Below are 24224 nucleotides of genomic sequence, written 5' to 3'. Positions count from 1 at the left end.
TTTTTATCTCCCAGTTTGTTCTTACAAAGTTACAATATTATGCTTACAGAAAGTATTAACTATTAACAGGATAAATGATTTACATAATCTGTTTTAAAGAATGCAATTAATAATGGATGATCAACTATATCTAAATTTTAATCTCCTGCATTGGCAAAAAGAAGAGTTATTGCATCTATGCAAATATACTGGCAGACTTTGTTATTTGCTACATACGTAACACATCTTGAAAATCTGAGATCCAAATAGGCAGCTTCATGGGGATCTCTTCAATAATACTACACAAAGATCCACTAGTCTGTGCTGTGGTCTAAGAAATGACTGCCAAGCCCTCGAATTCCATTTATAAAAATCGAAACCTTAAGCATGATTAAAAGCATATCAGCTCCTTTTTAATGAGATTTGCAGTATTTCTTAGTGTGATTTTAGTAATAACTCTGCAGGCTAATAGAAATTATGTCATAATATTAATTTTTATACTTTGAGGAGAAAACTGCTTCTGAAATCTAACACATAATCAAAATTGAAACCATTTTATGGTGTACTGACTCTACTGGAGGTATGTTTTAAATGAGCTTAAAGCAAAAAGCACCTTCACTATAAAAAGAAATTCATTTGCTTAGAGTCACTGATAAAGTTTTCAAAAGTCTGTTTATTCATATACATGATTAAGGAGTCAGCATTTTACAGCAATCTTAGAGGAAAATATTTAATTTTAATGAATATTTACCCAGATAAACTATACCTGTATGTTCTCTCATACTCCCAATTTTGCCTGGGATTTACAATCTACATTTTCATCGGTTTAAATTGTTTATGGATTCCAATAGATTATATAAACACCCTGTAAGCATATTCCTCAGTGACGTAAAAAGCCAGATCAGAGAATGTCTTATACTTAAGGATGCGGTACTGAGTGTACTAAAAAGAACAAAATATTTTTGTTCCTAGCAATACATCTTAAAGACATTTTATTTTCCTTTATAGATGAAATTGAGATCTTTTTTAGAAAATACACTCAAAGTAGAGGTGTTCTATCTTAGTGAAAGTAAAAAAGTTTATTTACCCTAGAGAGTACTCCAATGAAACTTTATTTAGATAATTCAAAACTAAAATGCCATTATATTCTTTTAGTTTAAAAAATATCTCTACCTTCCTCAACTCATAGGTAAAATAGATAATGTTTAATATTTAGAATCACTCATTTCCTTCTAGCAAAGAACTTAGCCACATCTACCATCCAGCATCAAAATAACCGTGTAAATGCCACTATCTACTCTAAGCCATCCCCTTTATGAAAAAGGGACAGGTGACTTAGCTATCCTCAATGAAGAATTTTTGAAGATAGGCTCAATGAAGAATTTATTAACCTGCAAAGGGACAAGCCTCAAAAGCTGGGACAAAATTATACACAAGGGAAAAATAACACAAGACTAAAACTGATATTGTACTATAGTGGTAGACAAGTGGAGAGTTCTGCAAAATATGCGAAAAGGTAAAAAAATGAAACAACACTTATAAAAACATATTCAAGGAGATACAGGTAAAAAAATTCTTGAAAACCTACCAACATGGCATAGAACCTAATCAACAAAACCACAAGTCCTTAATTCTAAAAGCAGGTAAAAAGAGGGCAGCACCAACTATGTGTCTGAACATGTGAGCAGACAGGGAGATCAGAGAAAGTCCCCTGATACTGAGACGCAAGACCAGACTTCAGCAGAAAAGCTTCTCAAGAGCTTCTCCTGAACTTTTGAAGCCTAAAGATGCATAGATATATATCTCCCTCTATAAATATATCTTTTTATCTATCCATCCATCTATCTGAACTTGGGGATCCCAATAGGCATGATTCTAATCAACTTGAAGCAACATTCATCAAAACTCCCTATCTCAGCATTAGGGCCTCCAGCATACCTCCATCTAGGCATCTGGAATGCTTAGAGCTGATGAGGAAACAGACAAACCTATCTGGCACAAGAGGGATGTTTTAATACAGCCGCCAAATTGACACACCCTTATTTGAATCATCAGTTTTGAGATGAACTTTTGAGAGACTCTCCACAGTTAATTTACACTTTGTCAAGCATGATGGCCCTAATATTCCGTAGGAATTTAGTGTGCTACTTCAGCTTTCTGATACCACCAGTAGAGAGAGGTTTTATTTCCATGTTGTTGATGGTATATCTCTTAGGTTTTCAAACTTCTATAACATGTTTTTAAAACCCAGGGTTGTTATTTTGTGTCTTTTTTTAAATTTATGACAACTTTTATTTTCTATGTTACTAACCACTTGTGAGAGAAGTAAGGAATGTCCAACTTGGATTCAACAACAACAAAAACAGATGAACAGGAATTATATCTTTCATATTCAAATTATAACAAGTATCTAACTTTGGTTGCCAAAGTATTTTTAGAGGGAGAGCTGGAATCTATACATGATTAAGATTCTCTTGGGGAGTTGAGGGGAGGCTATGTGAGCAAACTAGATACCATTCACCAACAATAACAGCAGCATCATTATCACTAAAAGGAAAATATAACTTATGCTTGTTCTTTTCTTTGCTGAGGAAGATTCTCCTTGAGCTGACATTTGTTGCCAGTCTTCCTCTATTTTTCGTATGTGAGCCACTGCCACAGTATGGCTGCTGATGAGTGGTGTAGGTCTGTGCCCGGGAACCAAACCCAGGCCACTGAAGTGGAGTGTGCCAAAACTCAACCACTAGGCCACCGGGGCTGGTCCTAACCTATGCTATTATTCTACAGAAGCCATGCCTATAATAGTAAATCTCTATGGATCTACTAAAAACAATCACATATATCACATATTCTATTTTTCACTTTTATGAACAACAGTATTCAATTAGGGTTAAAGTGACCCTATTCAACAAACTCACTAATAGTTAATAAACTCACTTCAAGAGAACTAGGCTGGGAGGAGTATCTAACACTGTGGAGCAATGCAATATGTTCTAAACAAAAACAAGTAAGCCTCTTAAAATCAAATTATCCTTTTGCAAATAATCACTTCACATACATATTTGCTGCTTTTTCTTTTCTAATGATTATTATTCAAAAATATTAGCACAGACATGAGACTAAGCATTACCTTTCCCTGAGAGAAGCTCGGTTTAGCACAGGGCTTGGAGAATGCTTGGGCATTGTTGAGGGTGCTGAATGAACTAGTAAGGTCCTCGCTGAATGCTGGGGCTTGCCACACGACCTCGAGCTCAAATACTCATCACATCTTTCCAGAGAGTCATCGAAGTCTCTCCCATGGGAGGTCCTGATAACCTGTTTAAAAAATTACATATGGATAAACATAATATATACATTAAGACTATACACCCCCACACATACCCCTTTGGAAAAGTAAAGAAACCAAGTATGATACCACAGCTATATTTGAAAATAAATTTCAGAACGTAGCAGTCATTATTACCACTCCATGATTAACCATTAAATACATCTGGATTGTTCCTTCCACATGTCTAAAATTCATAAAATTTTTATCAATTCTAAAGCCGTTTGAGTAGGGGTGGGGTAAAGGTAGGGGTGTACATGTAAAACAAAGGACAAATACACATAAACTAACGATAGCCTAGTTTAACTATGAGGACAAACAAAATGGAATTCTAGCCCTAATATTCATTCATTGCTTCATTTGTTCTGGGGACAAATAAATAAATCAGGATAGACAAATTAATAAATTTCTTCCCTTGTGGAACTTACATTCTAGTAAAATTTACATTTTAGTAAGGAAAGAGAGGTTTAAAAACACACACACACCCCAAGATAAACAGGTAAAATATATAGTATGTCAAAGAATGATAAATACCATGGGGAGAAAACAAGGCAGGAAAAGAGAAGAGAAGTGCTTCTAGGTAGGGTGGGAAGGGTATATAGGGAGGAGCTGTAATTTGAAATGGGATAGTCCATGGGGACCTCACAGGGAAGAGAATGTCTTAGTAAAGAAAGACCTAAGGAGTAAAGGCCTGAAGACCTTAGTAAAGACCACATGACCTAAGTCATGGGACATCTGTGGGAAGAGCATTCTAGAAAGAGAAAAGAATAAACACAAAGATCCTGTGGGGTGGGTGGAGGGCATGCCTTATATATCAGAAATAGCAAGAAAGCCAGTAGGGCTGGACTGAATAGTAGGAGATAAGGTCAAAAAGGTAGATTTTAAGGATTTAGGCTTCTATTTTTAATAGAGAAAAATACGCTCTTTTCTTTCTTTCTTTCTTTCTTTCTTTTTTTTTTTAATAAGATCTCCTTTGCCACTATGTTAAGAACAGTCTATAGAGGGGCCAAGGGCAGAGGCAAGGAAATCAGCTGGAAACTATTACAACAAAATATGGAAAAGAATGCTGGCTTAGATCTGAGTGATAGCAAAGAAGGTGAAAAGTGATCAGATTCAGATGGTGCTTCAAAGATAGAGCCAAGAGAATTTGTTGATGAATTGGCTGTCAAAGATAACACCAAAGTGCTTCGGCCTAACCAACTGGAAGAGCTGCGTTGGCGTGATTTAGTTATATTCTTCCAACTGGAGGGCAGAAGAGGAAGACACAAGGAATCTGGTTTTAAACATGTTGAGTTTCACATATCTATTAATCGTCTAACATATTAGAGTGGAGTTCAGGGAAGAGTCTAGGATAAACATATAAATTGGTAATTATGAGAGTCTAAATGGTATTTAAAGATATGGCACCAGGTATCACCAAAGAAAGTGAGAGTAAAATGAAAGAAGAAACGTCTGAAGACTGAGCTCTGGGAATACCCCATTATTTAGAGGCTGGGAAACAAACTGAGGAGTGGCCAGGGAAGGAGGGGAAGAAACAGGAGAATGTGTCATTCTAGAAGCCAACTAAACAACGTATTTCAAGGGAGGGGAGTAATGAACTGGGTCAAATATTGCAGATAGGTCAAGTTAGAAAAGACTGAGAATGGGCTTTGGATTTCAGCAATAGGGAGGTCATCAGTAATATCAACAAGAGTGGCTCTGATGGAGTGATGGGAGTGATAATCTGGAGTTGAGTTCAACAGAGAATGAGAGGAAGGAATTACATTCATTTAACAAATGTTTAACTTCCAGTCACTGTGTTAAGTGTTAGGACTACAGCAGTGAAGACAACGAAGTCCCTGCCTTTGTGAACTGGTCCAGCAGTCCTGTTTACTAAATATTTGACCTTTAAGAAGGTCAATTTGACCTTTAAGAAAGCTACCTAATCTTTCTCAGACTCATTTCCCTCCTATGTAAAGTAGGGTTGGTAATAGCTACGTCATAGAGCTTCTATCATTTATTTAAAGTATCTTGCAGAATTTCTAGGTGTACAAATGAGTTATACAATAAATATAAGTCATTTGTTATTAAAATATCAGTCCAACACAGCTTTTTGCTTCAACACTATCACAGTTTTCACTGCTTTCCAGAATTACAGCAACATATGGTGAGTCACCAGTCAGCTGAGAGAATCAAGCTTTCATCCCAGAAACAAGTAGCGTGTCATTCAAATGACTCAGTTACAGTCCCAAATAACTGACCAAGAAATACGTGACATAGATTGAAAAAATTAAAAATTTCTCCATTATTAGCTGTTCACAGACACAAAGTAAAAACACAGTGAATGTCAAAAATAAGATCAAAGAGGTCCATGATCAACAAATATAAGAGTACATAGTAGAAGACTGATGGGACAGAAAAAAAGTGCCATAATGCTGTTTCTAGAATTATATTTGAATATAAGCCACTTGGCTTATAGTTGAGAGATGAGTTTCTCTTCATTAATTTCATTGCCAATTGAGTCATGTTAGCTAGGAGATCATCTCATTTTTTGAATACTAAAATTTCACCCCAAACTAGTCAGCAATGCTTTAAATAAGCCTCTTCCAGGTAACAATAACTGACTTTTTCTCTATTTATCGAATATTCATTGAGAATCTCTTGAAGAAATAATACGTTAGCTAATACTCAGATCTAGAGAAGTACAGGGATTTGAACTCACAATCCAGATAAGACAGGGCACAAACACAAAGATAACTGACAATGAGATACATTAAGTGTCAAATATGTCCTAATGACAGTAACTGCAGAAGGAAATTCAAAGACTTCTAATGGTCGATTGGCGGAGGCCCTAGGGAGGAGGTGAGACGGGAAGCAAGGCTAGAAGTAGAGATCAGGGGGAGAAAGGGCATTCAGAACTGGGAAAAGGGCACCAGGAAAGATAATGACTACACTCACTTGGCTATCTCTATAGGAAAGTAACAGGAGAGAATATTTTAGAGGTGGAGAGGGGCACATGGTAGAGAACCTTAAATGCTGTAACTCAACACTATCCAACATTTATTAAGCATCTTTTATGTATAAAGTACTGAACAAGGTAGGAGACAGCAATCAAAGATAAATATAACTGGGGGCTTTAAAGAAATTAAAATCCGGAATGGGAGATGCGAAAAAACAAGTAATGATAAAACACTGAGGAAGGAAATTAGAACTAACTAGGTATACGGTAAATAATTATGCACTGGAAACACAGTTGGGATGCATTCTTTCCATGGAATTAGAGCAAATACTTGTTCAGGAAAGTTTTAAATCTAAATGGGGGACTGGGAGGTATAATGAGGGGTGGGTCTTTGGTAAGAATTCACTTCAAACTTTCAACCTCAAGACTTAGTTTAAGAAACATTTCCACGGCTCTTGTGAGTTTTCCATAGGTTACTTAGCCACTTTCAAACTCCAAATTGAATATTATCTCCTTGGCTCATGACAGAAGAGTTTTATCTCTTGGATGACTCCTCCAGAACACTGGCTTAGGGTCCAAAGACCTGAGTTAAATCCCTGTTTGTCACGTGACCCTGAGTAAGTGACTTACTCTCTCTAAGCTTCAGTTTCCTTATCTACACACTAAGGAAATAATCTTACAGATTTGCTACAAAAAATAAATGAGATAAAATTAGCAAAAACACAAAGCAGAGGGTTTGGATTATGAAAGACAATAATATTTATTTCCTCTATTTACAGAAATCTTCATATTTCAGCATGGTTTTTTTGTTTACATTTATGGAAATAGTTCTTTAAATGGCTTTTCTAAGATCTCAGAAATGTAACAATTATAACATTGCAAATGTTGAAATGTATCAAGATAAAAAATCTAATATTTTTAAGCCAATCTGAAACTGTTACAGGTAGAAAAGAAAATTTCATACATTAATTGTAATTATATAAATGTAATTATGTAAATGACATATTTTTCAAATATGTGATATAATAGTTTGGTTATACCATACTTAGGAAATAAGATTCCTGAAAAGTTGCTTACACAAGTTAAATCATAATAATGGCCATAAAACTTTTATATTTACAGGAAATTCTAGGTCAAATTAATGGAAGAGAGAATTAACCACGAAGTATAATAGGAACCAGGAAATTCACTTCTCCAACAAATATATGTTGGAAACCTGCCTAATTAATGCTTTGTACTACACATCATGCTCTAAAATTTCTCCTTTCTCATGGGGCATAAAGTTTAAGAAATAAATACAAATAATTCTAATGGAATTAGCTGGCAAGTAGTAGAGAATAAGGATTGTAGGAAAGAAGTGCAATATAGGTACAACTTTCAGGATGGGTTCAAAAGGGAAAGAAGCAGATGTTGGCAACTGAGATCAGTTTCTCAATTTTGCTGAGAACCTTCCTTTTGAATCCTATTTCAAGCAAATGATCAGTTCCTATATTATCCATTTTAAAAATCTATATGCTCAACTATCTGGTTTGGTTTAAGGAAGATGTACTTTCTTTACACTGGAGAAGAATTTAGAAGAAAATTCCAAAATAATGCCATGAAAATGATAAGTAATTCCTAAATGCATCAATCCTTACGGGGGGGAAATTCCCTCCCTTCCTAGACCACTCTTCTATGCATTTATGTCAATAACTTGTTTAATCCTCACAGCAACCTTATGAGGTAAGTATTTTCATTATCTATACTTTACAAGAGAGGAAACTGAAGCAAAGCCAAACAGCTATTAACTGGGAGGGGTCCCAGACCAGTGACATATGAGATCCATGGCAGAGACAAATGGAAAAGTCCCACAGCCCAAGCCTCACTGGATGCCTATAAAGTCCCACAGAAGATGGGCTCACAATCCGATCTACTAACAAGCCAATACACAGAGCTCAGGAGCAAACTGACAAACTGTTCCCAAGAAGGAAAGAAAACATCCCCCAACTAATTTTATGATGTGAATCATAACAACGCTACCAAACCATTCAAGGAAAGCAGATGAAAGGTAATTACAGACCACCCTCTAGTGACTTACTAGTGACTATATATGGAAAAAATCTGAAATAAAATATTAACACATTAAATTCAGTAATGTTTAAAAAAAAAGAATACAACATAACCAAGTTGGGTTTACTCAAAGAATACAAGGGTGGGTTATCACTAGAAAATCTATTAATTCACTATAAAAAATCATTATCAATTCAATAGATGCTGAAAAAACACATTCAATGATATTCAACATCCACCCATAATTAAAAAATAGATATTCTTTCCAAACAAGGAATTTCAAAGGGAACTTCCTTAACTTGCTGAGATATCTAACAAAAACCTACTGCAAACAACATTCTTAGGTGTAAAACCTTAGACATGATCCTATCAAACACAGTATCAAGATAAGAATGCACACCGTTTAAGTCTATGCTGCAGCATATTAGGCTATGCTGCAGTAGCAAATTACGGTTGAAAATCAGTGGATTAACATAATAAATGTTCATTTTTACTTGTGCTTTATGGTAATACAGGTTAGCAAGAGAAATTACACTTCACAAAATTACCCAAGGACCCGTGCTGATGACACATGCAGAACAGCTTATAGCTGGACCACAGAATATAAGGCCTCATTGTCACAGTAATGAGAGAGAGTTCAGCTCAGTCCTACGCCTCGTCCTGGAAGTGATCCACATAATTTCCACTCACAGCCGACTGGCTAGCCCATAGGCTCCACACACCTGGAAGAGGGCTTGAAAACACGGGAGAGGACTCAAATAGCCAATAACAATAAATGTCTCTGCCACATCCACTATCAACCACCACCTCTATTCAACATCGTATTGCAGATTCTAGTAAGTCAAGACAAAGAAATAATCTGAAAGGCAGAAATAAAATTCACTATTTATAGATGATATGTTTTCCTCTACAAAAAAATTCAAGAACATCTAAGACAAGAATGTTATACAAAAATTACTTTCAAACATCAGTAAAACATAAAAAATCTAATTTTATATAAAAGACTATTTACAATGGGAACCAAAACTATAAGTTTTCTAGGGATAAGTCTAACAAACAATGTGTAACACATTAATGAAAAAGCATGTATAACTTTAGTAAGACGTGGGAACCGAGACCACATGCATTCACACAGCTTAACAGAATAAAGCACTGAGGCTCATCTACCTCAACACGATTTTACCTGAGTTCTAAGAAATTCTTGCCAGGAAAATAATGCTATAAACCATGTAATAACTTCACTATTTGCTTCAGGAACTTCCCATAAATCATCTACCTGAACAACAGTCTGCTCAATCATCAATCAGCTTCCTTCTTGAAACAAATAGATTCTTAATCTGGGCAAACAGTTCCTTCCCCAGGACAACAGATCATTCAACGGGACAAATCCCTTCCTTATCCAATAACTGCTTGCTTATCAAGGTTTGCTTTAAGACCCAACCTTTGTGTCCATTAATCCTAAACTTTTCGGGGGGGGGGGGGCGGTGCTGAGGAAGATTGGCCCTAAGCCAACATCTGTTGCCAATCTTCCTCTTTTTGCTTGAGGAAGACTGTCACTAAGCTAACATCTGTGCCAATCTTCCTCTGTTTTACGTGGGATCCCGCCACAGCATGGCTTAATGAGCAGTGCCAGGTTCATGTCCGGGATGTGAACCCGCAAACCCCAGGCCACCAAGGCAGAGTGCACAAACCCAACCACTATGCCACCGGGCTGGCCCCCTAAACTTTTATATCACAAACTTTGCCAATTAGATTCCCTCATAAAAGCCCTATCATAAAACACTGGAGTCCAGACCCCAAAACCCTTTACTAAATATCTCTCCTTAACCTTCCCCTTTCAGAGACACTACTGAGACTTTAAAGTTGGTGCCCTCCCTTACTGCACTATGTCATAAACTCAGCTTTGCTTGGTATCAACAGCTTATTCAGTTATTGTGGTAGTCTTTGGTGAGTTGTCAGTTAATAATCCTGGAAATTCAGTAAGATCCCAAGAGACTCCCCTTACTGTCACAGCTAAGACCCTCAACTAAGAAGTAGTGCATTCCTCTGAGACTTCTTGAGCCTCTTTCCTTGGGGGGGGTCTCTCTGACTACAATGGTGAGGTGAGTGAATCTTGGTGTCGAGTCTGGGCTCTAATTTCCTTTTGTTAAAGCTCCCAAATGCTGAGTTATTTTGCCTTGCAGGGATGCAGAACCCTTTTAGTAATCTTTTCCTTATCTGATCATATTTGAAAAATTGTATTCCAGGTAGAAATGTGTCTTATTACTAACAACACTAGTACGTCTCTGTCTGTCTTTGTCACTTTTTGTTGTGAGTCTATAAGAAGACGTTCCTAGGGAAGTGAATGGGCATAAGCTACTAAATCCATCCTCGAGCCAGGCCCGAGGACTGACAGGCTCAGGTGTCCTCATCATACCAGAATCCTTACAGTAAAAACTTTGCTCTGGGTCACTTGTCAAAATATCACGAAAACTTTCCTTAATTTTTTCTTATTTTCTCCATGGGAGAAAACGCCTCTGGGAGAAACTGCTTCTAAACCTTCTGTCTTCCCAGAATTGCAGATCTGTCAGGTCTCCAATTTAAGACACAAACCACTAGGCTGGGCCCCAAGACACAAGGCATACAAGCCACACACTGACCAACATACCACCAGACTCTTCTGTGTGTGTTTCAGCTTAGGTCCATGTCTCCTTTAAGTTGGATTCAAGCTTCTTACACGTATTCACACTATAATTTTAAATCACACATTTATTATGCTAAACAGCATTAATTTCACTAAGGATATTTGAGAATTACAGGGGCCACTTTGGAGAATTTTTTATACGAACAAAACCGTTTGTCTGAAAGATGTCATAGAATGAAATGGAGCAAAATCCCACACATTCAATGGTTTTCATTTCTTAACTGGCATGACAAAATTTCAAAAAAACAAATTCAGATTCCAAAAATTGCTTCCTAAAGAGATTTGCTGGGAAACAAACAAACAAACAAAAACCTCCCGCAGGAAAAAAAAATCCCTGGCCAAGGCAAATTAAAAAAATGTGAAAATTTCAAGCTACGGCTCTTTCAGGTACCCCCACATCCTAACTTGAAAGAAACAGCCTTTATCCCAGGCTTCCTCACGCCCTGTCCTGAGCTCCTCCCTTACCTCAGATCCCTATCCTCCCTTCTGTCTGCTTTCCTTCCCATCTGACCTGCCACAAACAAAGGCTAATAACTTCTTAAAATTAAATCTCCTTCAGAATACAAGTGCCATATGGTTGATTTTTAAGCTCTGGTCTGTTTCTCAGCTGAAAGCCACTGTCAGACTCGCCAAAGTCTAAACAAGATAAACAGAAATTTGCTGCCGAATTCAGAATTCTGTGAACTCCAAACCAGCCTTTACACATTTTCCTATCTCAATAAACGGTGTCATCAAACACCGAGTTGTGAAAATGAGGAATCTAAGAGTCATTCTTAACATTGCATGGCTCAGCTCCTTTCAATGCTCCCTGCTTTCAAAGTTTTCCTGGCTATTTTTGCCTAGTTCCTGGAATTAAAAAAAAAAACCTTAGAGATATTCTTATTGAGATCTTATTAATTTTCAAATTAAGTAGAACATCTCTATGATATTGAGTCTTTCTCTACGAGAACATAGTATATCTTTTCCATTTGTTAAGTCCGCTTTTCTATCAGCATTAATCCTGTCTAATATCCCCACTGCTATACACCTCCGCTCCCACCACGCAGAGGAAGCTACCACCGTTTCTCACACTGACCACTAACTTGTCTGCTAGTATCCAGTCTTTTCCCAAGCCAATCCATTTTCCATACTGCACGCAAGAATGATATTTTCAAAGTACAAATCCAACCATGTGACTTTGCTGTTTAAAACAATTTCATTTGCTTCCCATTGTACTTAAGATAATCGCCAAAATTTCTAACACAGCTTAAAAGATTTGACTCCTATCCACTACACCAGCCTCAGTTTATACCATGTCTTTCACTTCTAGTAAGACTGGTTTTTTAGTTGCCTAGCCACTGAACCTTTATAAATGCTATTTCCCCTTTTCTCCTGCATATGTTCTTCCCTCCTTTTCATGTAGTGAATTCCTATTTATCTTCCGAGCTCCAGAGCAATCACTAATCCTCAAGATGCTTTTTCCATCCTCCTTCACCAGATCAAATCCTCTTAGCATAAAATGTCCAAGCTAGTGTACACGTCCCTCATGACATTTATCACAGTTCCAAGTATATATTGATTTTGTGATTTTGTTGATATCTGTCTCCCTCATTATGGTGAATATCCATGAGGGCAGAGATAATTTCTAGTTTTGCTAAATTTTTATTTCCAAATAATAGGGTTTCAGTCACATCTTTCTTAAAGGGGAAGAGAGAAATTGGGAGGGGAGAGAGACAAGACATTCTAGCTGTGGCAGGAATGGCCAGCTTTCCACTACAATTCATCTTTCCCTCCTCCAAAGTAGAATTATTGTTGAGAAGAAATCCTTGCATCTAGGTGTAGCCACGTGATTAGTTCTTGGCAATAGAGTGTAGGCAAGAATGCTATGTGTCAATTCAGGCCAAGGTTTTTAAGAAAAAGATATGCCTTCTTCACCTTCTTCTTCATTTTCCACCATGTGAAGAGGACAACAAAGCTCCAGGGCAAGCCAAAGTCATAAGATGGGTCACTGCACGGAGAAAATAGCATGCAGAGCAAAAGCACCCTCACTCCAACTATTATGTGAATAAAAACTAAATTTCTATTATATTAACCTTCTGAAGTCTGGAGGTTTATTTCCATAGCAAATAGCATTACCCCAACCAATTCAGAAATCGGTAGCTTACTGTACTGGCTTTAACATAAATCTAAATATGCACTGTCTTATCAGTCGGGTGCAGGAAGCAAGGGAATAGATATTTGAGGATGGAAAATTTAAGATCCATGTAATGCAGTGGCAAAATATTTAATAAAACTGTGGCCTGCAATAGCTTGGAGGATAGACCACATAACTTTCAAGCTTATATCTCTAGGAATATTGCTGGAAAGGACAAGAGTAGCAGTGTATGTTGGCTTTTACTTGTATTTAGCAAGAGATTTCAAGAAAGTGATGAGTTCAGGAAAGAATGGACTGATTGGAGAGTAGAAGTGATAGATTCTAGTAATTGAGGAGTTCTCAGGTCAGGAAAAGTGAAAGCCAACTCCTTGTGGACCCTGAAATGTACAAGGTTAAGACAGGAAAAGGCTTTGAGCAACAACAAAAACCCATTAAGACTTTTTCTTTTCTTTCTTTTTTTTTTTCCCCTGCTGAGGAAGATTCGCCCTGAACAAATATCTGTTGCCCTCCCCTTCCTTCTAGATATGGCCATGTGACTAGCTCTTGTAATGGAATATAAGAAGGGAGTTGTTTGCTTCCAGGCTTCTAAGAAGCAGGTGTGCCTTCACAGGTGCACCGGACTATTACAAAAATAATTTCTATTGTGTTATGACACTGAAATACCAGAGTTTGTAAGAACACCTAGCACTACCATAATAAATTGGGTGAGTTAAAATACAGAGCTAGAAATATAAACATGACTTGGATAAGAAGGATAGTGATGACATAATGGGAACAGAGTGTGTGAGTTCAGGAGCAACAGAAGAAGCTAAATTATAGGCCCCAGAGAAATCTAAACAGAAAACTCTGAACTTGATGTGATGTTCACTCATGCATTCAAACAATATGTAAGTCTCCATCAGATACCATATGCCTTGCTAGCCAGTGAGGATAGAATGAGCAAGACATAACGCTTAGCTTCATGAGTCTAGGAAGACATATTAAGTCCCTATTCTGGTAAATCAAAAGGCACCCAGTGTAATAAGGCAATGCTAGGTATGTGAGGATGTTGAAAGTGATGTAAGGCTTCTAGCAATCAACCATATATTCCACATGCATTCACAATTTTGCCTAAAGCCATGTCTGCTTCTCAATTCCACTAAGATGGTTTCCTATCTCTTTTAAAGAGGTATTAGAACTCTTCAGTTTTGAAAGTTCTCATAAAATTCATTTTTCCCAAATATTCTAGGAGTAATGGATAAAGAAGTGGAAGCAATGTCCATTTGAGTGTCTAGCAGCAAAAGGAAGGAGAAAGAGAGGATGATAAATATAGAGGGCAGCAGACTGAGGGGTATGTTCTTTTCGTTTTTCTTTTTTTTTTTTTTTGAGGAAGATTAGCCCTGAGCTAACATCTGCTGCCAATCCTCCTCTTTTTGCTGAGGAAGACTGGCCCTGAGCTAACATCTGTGCCTATCTTCCTCTACTTTATATGTGGGACGCCTACCACAGCATGGCTTTTGCCAAGCGGTGCCATGTCCACACCCGGGATCCAAACCAGCGAACCCCAGGCCTCTGAGAAGTGAAACATGCGAACTTAACTGCTGCGCCCCCAGGCCGGCCCCGGTATGTTCTTTTTCAGAGAGCTTTGCAGAAACTGTTTTCTGTCATTTAGATGAGAATAAAAATTCCTGTTCAGTTTATAAGGCTGCAGATAATTCAGTGATATAATCAATATAAAAAAGCTTTAAAATAGGAATCCATTATACAAATAAAAGTTGATTTTATTATGTTTGTGGCCAAAAGAGATAGAGTCAATAAAGAAATCAGAAGTGCCAGAGAAGGTGTTAACCTTATTTAGAAGGCAAAATAGAAGGGAAAAAAAGTGAAGATTAACAGGAAGATTGAAGTAGAAATGAAGACAACTCAGAACAATTCCATCCAACAGTTGACCCACATTTTCCTCAACAGGTAAAATGTGAAGTCATATAGAGAAAACAAGAAGATACTTCTTAGTCCAAACTGGACTGTGTAAGAGAATTAACAAGAGAACAAAACGATGAAGCTGCATCGCAGGTCAAATGAAAGCCAGAAAGGGCACGTTTGTACAGGCCAGGTAAAATGGGCTCCATGCTCCTTTCCAGAAGCACTCTATCGTATCTACGTATCCGTGCACTAACTCGCATCCTGACTACACACGGCATCAGGGATTTTTCAACCCTTAGTCCCCAAGCCTCTGCTATGTACTGAATTGGATACCCTCAAAATTCCTATGTTGAACCCCTAACCTCCAACCTAACAATATTCGGAGTAAGGAATTAAGGTTAAATGATTATATGGGTGAGCCCCTAATCTGATGGGATTAGTGTTCTTATACAAAAAGATGCCACAGAGCTCACTCAATCTCTCTCTGCCACGTGAGGATGGAGTGAGAAGGCAGCTGTCTGTAAGCCAGGAAAAGAGTTCTCACCCGAACCGGATAAGGTGTCACCCTGATCTTGGACTTCCCAGCCTCCAGAACTGAGAAAACAAATTCCCATGGTTTAAACCATGCAGCCTATCGTATTTGTTACGGTAGCCCAAGCTGATTAAGACAGGCTTCATTTTAAAAACAAGTATTTTGTATTGTCCTCTTCTATATCATGAAATAAAATGTATTGAAAATGTAATCTACATATTTACATATTTTTGAAACAAAAATCAATGTATTATTCCAACTGTAGTATACAGAGAAATAAAAGGAACATGACTTATAAAATGTACTTCAATATGAAAATGCTCAAATACAACTACTCTAGAAAACATAATGGATGCTTGTACTCGCTTGCACAAATAAGCCTTTGTGAGCTCACGAAGTATCTGTGAGCTTACAAGTAAGTGAGCTTGCACTCACCTATATAAAACTTCTACAAATAAGTTTGGAGTTTAAAAATGTAAGAAGATCATAACCATTCCGTACAACAAAATCAGGACAATAAAAGAGCAGTCACAGGCTTCATCATGGTGTAATGTCACACCGTATATTTTTAACACAACAAAGCATAATCTCTGTACTATACCCCTACTCCTTTAATATACGTGGTATCTTAAAACACCAAAAAATGCTGTGTTTTATGTAGAGTTAGGCTGGTTCTAATAATTATGAACATGCTTTTCACCTCCACAATGGTCGGTGAGGCAGCTGAAAGCCATGTGGGACAGGAGAAGTCCTCACTGTTCAGAACGGTCCCACCCTCTGTAGAACACCCAGCATCCCTGCTCATTAAATGCCAAGAGCACTTCCCCTAAGTGACTGTAATAACAAAACATCCCTGTAAACGTCTCAACTGCCACTATGAGAATGGTATGATCCTCACTGAGAACAATGTATTAAATGAATGCCTATTATACACAAGACATATGGAACTACACATATGGGAGAGAAGAAGCCAAGGATTCTGGATGGAGTAATGGTAGAACAGAAAAGAGGTGCCAGCCCAGTGGCGCAGTGGTTAAGTACGCACGTTCCACTTCAGCGGCCTGGGGTTTGCAGGTTCGGATCCTGGGTGCAGACATGGCACCGCCTGGCAAGCCATGCTGTGGCAGGCATCCCACATATAAAATAGAGGAAGATGGGCAGGGATGTTAGCTCAGGGCCAGCCTTCCTCAGCAAAAAGAGGAGGAATGGTAGTAGTTAGCTCAGCGCTAATCTTCCTCAAAAAAAAAAAAAAAAAAAAAAAACAGAAAAGAAATGAGACTAGAAGAACATAAGTAATTATAGAACAGCTGATTATAATGCATCCAGGGTGAAGAGAGTTGAGTTTGGTCAAAAGAACAAATAATGATCAAGCAACTAGAAATCTTAAAGAGAGAAGCAGCAGATAAAATAGGTATAGAGAAGTAGAAAAAATAGAAAGTAAGGATGTTAAGTAGCCATTATTCCTCAATATATATCATCCACTCAAGCCAGACCAGTAGTTTCTCTTTTCTCCCAGGACATTGTACTTATTCCAAACTCCAAGACTTTTTCATATTGCTTTCCTTCTGAAGACACTCCTCTCTCTTCTCTTGCCTACGCAAAATATATTTCTCAAAAGAACTCAGGCAAAGTCCCACTTTTCTAGAAAATTTTTTGCAAGCATTCCTAGCTTCATAACTCTTTCCTTGCAGAAATCCTATAGAGTTCCACCACTGGAATATTTATTAACCAGCTACTATATGCCTATAAGGAAACAATCTTTTTTCTTTCCATAGAAAATACAGCAGTGTTCAATGCTGCATATGTATTTCTATGAAAATCTATCTCCTCATTACAAAAATAATCCTGTAAGCTCATTTACCATCTATTGCCTTACAAGGGTAGCAGGAATAATCAATTTCTACTCTAACCCTAAAAGTGAAGACTCCAGAGGTGAGGCTGAGGGAACTTAAAGACAGACAGAAGTGCAGTCCTTTAAACAATTCATTTAGAAGAGAGCGTTCCAAATACACACCTGTCTTTAAATGGACCAGCCAACGTAGAGCTGGACTATTGTTAGCTTTGGATAAAAATTAGCGTCTTATAAACTTTATCCCTTTCTCTTCATTCTGTACTTTTATATTTTTGGTTTACTTGCTTTCTCATAATAATCCACTCATACAATACACATATTTTAGGAATCCACACTATGTGTCAGACAATCTGCTAGGTACTAGCAATTACCAACAAGCAAGATCAATAAGATCCTTGCCATCCTGGGACTTACAGGTTAGTAAAACAGGAAGACTTTCAATAAAGATGAAAATAAATACATCATTATAAACTGTGACGTATGACTTGAAGGAAATGTACAAAGACAGGCTTGTTCCTTAGGTAGGACAACTAAGGTGGCTTCCCTTGGCCCCATGCAAGACACTGAACATTATGTTTTTGATGTGTGTATGTGTGCGCAGGTATGCAGGTGTGTGTGCATGCATGCGTGTCTGTGCAAGAGCATATATATTACACACATCAGTGTGCAAGTATGTGTGCGTGTGTGTTTGAGTAAATTCCACATAACAGGTGAGTCAGTACCAGGTGAAGTATGCCAGGCTCATACTCCTCCAGGGACAGCCTTAAACACAAGCACAACTCTACACAAACACTATACAAGGAACAGTTCTGTCCTCGTAAGCGCTATATTCATAGTCTATACTAATGGTTCTCAAATGCCAATCCTCCCATAGACGGCAAGACAGCTGCATAAGAATCACCTCGAAAGTTGTTAAAAATAAAAATTTCCAGTCCCTGTTCTCAAGTATTTCAATTTAGCAGACCTGGAATGAATTTTTATGAAGTTCCACCTGGTTGATTCTGACACTATGGGAGATTTGAGCCTTAGTCACATGGTGCCTTGACTCGTTACTTAACTATTCCATATTTCGTTTATCACACTCAAAGCAAGGCACAGCACTATGCTCTTCAGTGCCAGTAAGCACGAAATAGACTGTTTTCAAGTAAAGAAACAAACGTATTATAAGGAAAGTTGTGCTCTTTGTTTTGTTTTCCCAAATATAAAACACTTCTTATTAAGAAGCTTTCACTTAGGGACAGAAAATACAAAGTCTGAGGCACTGCTTCTCAAAATGTAGGACAGGAACTGCTGTGGCACATAATTTAATACGTTACCCAAAATGACTTTAGATGATACACAAGAGGATTTTGCATGGCACATGGATACACACTGCACAACACTGAATCACAAAGAAAAAAATGTATTTTCTTTTCAATTCTCTTTCATTCAGAAATCCTCAGTTAGCTATCGGTATGTCTCTTACATCTATCGTTGCTTATCTCATTTTAAGAAATAGAGAACATGCCTCAGAGCCTTTGGAAAACAACGGTTACCTAGCCAGAATTTAGTAACATTGTTTTGTTTTCACCATATTTTTTAAGGCTATCATCCATTTAAAGCATATGATATTGATTTTTCAATTACACTGGTGAGATAAATAAAAAGATGGTGAATTTAAAGAAAATAGCGTAAGTTGAATGAAAATATTGCATAAATTATGAGGATGCTCTATGAATGACTAAAATTTAGAAATATTACTGTGTGAGGTATTACTAAAAGTAACAAGCAATTTCTCTATTTGTCTCTCCCTCTTACATACACACATATATACATAGACTAACACATTCAATAAATAATTAATCCAGATGAACAATCAAAAGCCACAAAACAGTTGTAGGAAGACATTCAATGAAGTCTATTCTACCACTTGACAACACAGCCAAAATAATAACATAGCATAATATGACAATTATTGTCTGTGCATTTTCTTGACTAAATGAATGTGAGAATCTCTGATTATACATATAAGAAACATACTTATGCTTTTTTCTGAAAGCCAGGACAATTATCCTTCTGTAATTTATTCTACATACCTTATAATCCTTGGGTCGGTAGCAGCCAAGATGAGAGTGATCTGAAAAAGTATGTAAAAAAGAATTAAACCCAACATATTTCATAGCAAAAGAAGAAAATTTGGTTACATCTTTGATTTCTGCTACTGTCACTCTGTTTCTATGATTATAATTCATACAGCAGTTTTCAGAAATATCTTAAAATCCGTCAACAATGTTACATAAGCAAAGATGACAAGTTAAAATCTGTATCAGGCCTTCAGTAACTGATTTCACAAGCACTACTTTCATTAGAGTAGGACATATCTGAATATAGACCAGATTAATTTTTAATTGATAAACTAATTTGTCTAAATGAAATGGATAATTTTAGTTGATAAATTAGTTTATGATGAAATGTAATTTCAATATATAGATTTGATAGATATTGTCAAACTACATGTATTCCTACTATTCTTGAAATCGATGCTAGAATCAAGCGAGTATAATGAAAACAGGATGAGCTTTAGATGGTGGTAGTATACTATAGTGTACAGACCTTGTTGATGAATAGATCTGTACGACAGTCCAGGCTCCAGTATTTCATGTATGACCCCTTGGGCACATTACCTAACCTTTCTGAGTCTCAGATTCCTCAACTATAATATTGTTTGAAAGGTTACATTAGATATTACACGTAAGGCAACAAAATAAATGTTAACTATTATTACCAACACCATCATCAACATCATTACTATTGAATTCTAAGTCAAACAAGCCTAGGTTCAATTTCTGATTCCACTACTTTCCAGATATATTAATTTGGTCAAGTTATATAATTAATCTGTGTTTCATTCCTCATAAAAGTATGAAGACAATGCTCACTTTACCTCAGAGAGTCATAGTTATGATTAAATTATACAACTTATGAAAGTCCCTAGCACAGCATCTATGACATAGTGGGTTATAAAACTATTCTAAATCTCTCCCTAAGATAAGGTCCCTAAGATAAGGACCACTACATGGTAGATGCAGATTTTGAGTTTTACTCATTACTTAAAGGAGTCAACTTTCAAGAATCAACTTTTAAGTATTATAATCTCTGTTACATTGATAGTCAGAACCATTTGCAATTCTACTTCCTTACTCATACATTATGATCAAAAGCATTCCAATATTCTGTATTTTACCTTCCCAAACCACTTTGTCCAGGAAAAAAAACATGGCTATATGGATAGAGACCTAGGATAGCCTATATTCAGTCAATTAATTATCTTTGTTTTACTGCACAGATGTCGTTTGCTTTCCAAGTGTCCTGAATCATTATAGAGAATAGCTGAAACATTAACATCTTTCACACAAGGCCAACTTCACCATTTAATTAAGTAAGATTTAACTTACTTCGAGTGCTTTTTAAAATTCAAAATGAAAATAAACCCCAGCTCAACTCCTCCTCTGTCAAGTCTACTGTACAGCATGGCCACAAGTAGCAGAAGAAATAAAAGAATTCTAAGAACATACTAAGCTGAATTTTCCAAACTTGCTAACTTTGAAAAGTAAGGTAATGATTTCTGGACATGGTATATATTCTTTCTGACAGCTAATATAATATTAAAAGTATCAATATATTAAAACACTAGTATATCTTCTGCTTTCCACAAACCATTTATAAACTTACCCTAATTCAGATAGATTTATAATTTTCTTTCATTTTTACAAATTAAGCTTCCCAGTGTTCACATTTAATCACTCTTACCAACAATTAGGCACTAACTATATTGTAAATGCAGGAGACAAAGGAGATAAAAGTCATGGCCCATGGTTGTGAAATGCTTATAATTTATTTCGGTTAAGTTATACAAAGTTGACTAACAGCAGCATAAAAGAACAGGCTAAAAGAGAATGGTCCAGACAATTAACACTATTAAAAAGTCATATCAGAGATCAATCTCTCAAGGTTGAAGGCAATCAGGAGACACTTCCTAAAGAAAGGGAAAGTTGACCTGGGCCTTAATGAATGGGTCACACTTAAAAGCATGAAGAAAAAGAAAGAGCTAATTCAGAGAGTACGTGCGTGTGCATGCGTGCGTGTGTGTGTGTGTGTGTGTGATCTTAAACAACTTGCTTCTTTAAACCTCATGTTTTGTCACCTGTAAAATGGTGGTAAATAATAGTATCTAAAATTCTTGAGGTTACCATGAGTAATTAACCAATGAAATATAAGTACTTAGAATAGCAGTTAGCAGAAAATGTACACTTGATAAATTTTAGCTATTATTTGATTCTCCAATGACCTCATGAAATATGGACTGCATGTTTGTGTCCCCCTAAAATTCATATGTTGAAGACCTAACCCTCAAAGTGATGGTACTTGGAAATGGGACCTTTGGGTGGTAACTAGGGTTAGATGAGGTCAGGAGGGTGGGGCCCTCATGATGGAAAGAGTGCCCTTATAATAAGAGACGCAGAGTTTGCACTCATACACATGCACGTGCTCACACGTGTTCTCTCACAATCTCTTTCTCAATGCACACACACGGAAGAGGTCATGTGAGCATACGGAGAGATGACAGCTGCCTATAAGCAAAGAAAACAGATCTCAGAAGGCAACCTACCTTGCTAGCACCTTGATCTTGTGCTTACCAGCCTCCAGAACTGTGAGAAAAAAAAACACCTGTTGTTTAAGCCCCCATTCTACGTTATTTTGTGATGGCAGCCTGAGCAGACTAATATAACACCTAAGACTGGCTATTATTTCTACGTTACATTTCAGGAGGTTGACTTTCTATACAGCTAACAAGTAATGGAGCTGAAGTCTTCGATTAGTTCAGTGGTACTTCCACTAATATAAGGATAGTAGAAGATTTCCTTATCCCAAGAACAAAAGCACACAGGAGAATAAAAGTGTCTTTAGTTTCAAAAACGACATCACATTTGGATTTGTTAACCAAATGGATGTGATATATAATCCGATTAATCAAATACCAAGTAGTGAGTAACAGTACTGGTCAAAAACAAAATGAGGCAATCAGTCATCAAAACATTTCCTTAGCACCCATCTAGTATAGAAATTAAGACCCACTTTGTACTACAGTCACCATTCACATTGGGAGTAGTCTGATAACTTAGAGCCTCTGCATCCATCCTCTCTCCATAGCTGACCCTCACCCAACATGGTCAGATATGACTCAGTCCTAAAGGACCAATCCTGACTTTAAGCAAGGACTTAAGAAGCTTTCACCTAAACCTCAGCACTTCTGTATCAACTCATTCTTTCTGTCAAAGTAGTTCTTGAGCCCCATTCTGACAATTATAGCCAGTACATGTTCCCTATGAGTCAATCCCTATCTTGGCAACCTTCATAGCACCCTATTGTTAAGGGTATTCATCTTTCCTTTTCACAACTTCAAGGAATTGAAGCCCATTCCAGTAGTTAGTGCTACTACTATTGCAAAACTTCCATGATGCTGAATGTGTGTACCTATTTGAACCTTCAAAGAGCATCTTCCCTTAAAGTTCTTTATCAGCACTTACTCTACTGGTACCCCAATGCCCACATAACATTCTAAGGTGGGCCCCTGCTCTCCCGCGAATCTTCATGGAGTGTGCAGCCAATGCGTCTGACATATATCAGTCCCTACAACTAGAAGCAAAGCTAGGATGTCCAGCTTTATAAAACAAAACCAGGGTTTAATATCTTTCAGGGGATCCAACCTTCTAAAAAGGAAAGGCACATAACAGAGTGTTTCCTATCTCTTGTTCACTTATGATATATTCACCTGAAACCGTTTAGTCCAACCTCTAATATTTTTATCTTTCTTATTTCTATGGCAGTCAAAGTTTTGGTAGCAAGTGTCTCACACTTTTCCCCTCACTTTTCTTCTTCTGTGAAGTTTAGCACACAGCAAGTTCCCTGCTTACCAGTCAGTGACTAGAAGAGTGATGATCTTCAAAAAGGATACACAAATGGCTAATCAGCATGTGAAAAAACACTCAATGCCCTAGTCAAATGCAAATTAAAACCACAATGAGCTGGGACTGCATACCCACTAGAATGGTTACAATAAAAAGTGGCAATAACAAGTGATGTCAAGGATGAAGGGAAACTGGAAACCTCATACACCGCTGGCAGGAATGTCAAATGGTGCAGCCACATTGTAACACAGTTGGCAATTTCATAAAAAGTTAAATAAATTTACCAAATGAATCAGCAATTCCATTCCTAGGTATCTATCCAAGAGAAATGAAAACATACATCCCTGCAAAGACTTCAATGCAAACGTTCATAGTAGCATTATTCATAATAGCTAAAAAGTGGAAACCATCCAGGGGATCAGGGTGGGAATGCAGATTTACTGCAAACGGGTATAAGGAAACTCTTTGGGACGATGGAAACATTCTAAAAGTGGATTGTCGTGATTTCACAACTGTGCAAATTTATTAAAATCATTTAATTATACACTTAAAACAGGTGAATTTCACGCTATATAAATTATACCTCAAGCTGTGAAAAATGTTTAAGATTAGAGAAATAAAGAAACTAAAAAAGAAGTTCCTAAAACAAAAACTATTCAGCTGCCTGCTGCTCTAAGAGACAAGGAGGCATACATTCAAATAAAAGCTGAAACAAATATTTTGCTAATAAGTATATACATGATGACTACATACTATTGTATTCAGAAAACATCAGAATATTACCATTTGTTGCATTCTACTCAAGATATGACCTATTAGGATTTGGAATGTTATTTCCAATTTATTTTACTTTACAAACAATAACCTTCAAACAGAGGGATT

At 37.0% G+C, this 24224-nt stretch overlaps 1 protein-coding gene across 2 annotated transcripts in view; it reads right to left on the bottom strand.

The window, feature by feature from the left end:
• SPATA6 (spermatogenesis associated 6) overlaps nt 1–24224 on the bottom strand; it is a 121583-nt gene that overhangs the window by 40631 nt on the left and 56728 nt on the right. For both annotated transcript variants that reach the window (XM_014737483.3, XM_001494616.6), the window contains exons 9-10: nt 19470–19510; nt 3110–3294 (exon numbers count right to left, since the gene is read on the bottom strand). In XM_014737483.3, the coding sequence (XP_014592969.1) occupies nt 3110–3294; nt 19470–19510 (226 nt within the window). The remainder of the gene's footprint in view (nt 1–3109; nt 3295–19469; nt 19511–24224) is intronic.

Source organism: Equus caballus, chromosome 2 (genome assembly GCF_041296265.1).
Source record: "Equus caballus isolate H_3958 breed thoroughbred chromosome 2, TB-T2T, whole genome shotgun sequence".
In the NCBI taxonomy this organism is placed as follows: domain Eukaryota; kingdom Metazoa; phylum Chordata; class Mammalia; order Perissodactyla; family Equidae; genus Equus; species Equus caballus.
This window is presented reverse-complemented; position numbering and strand designations above follow the sequence as displayed.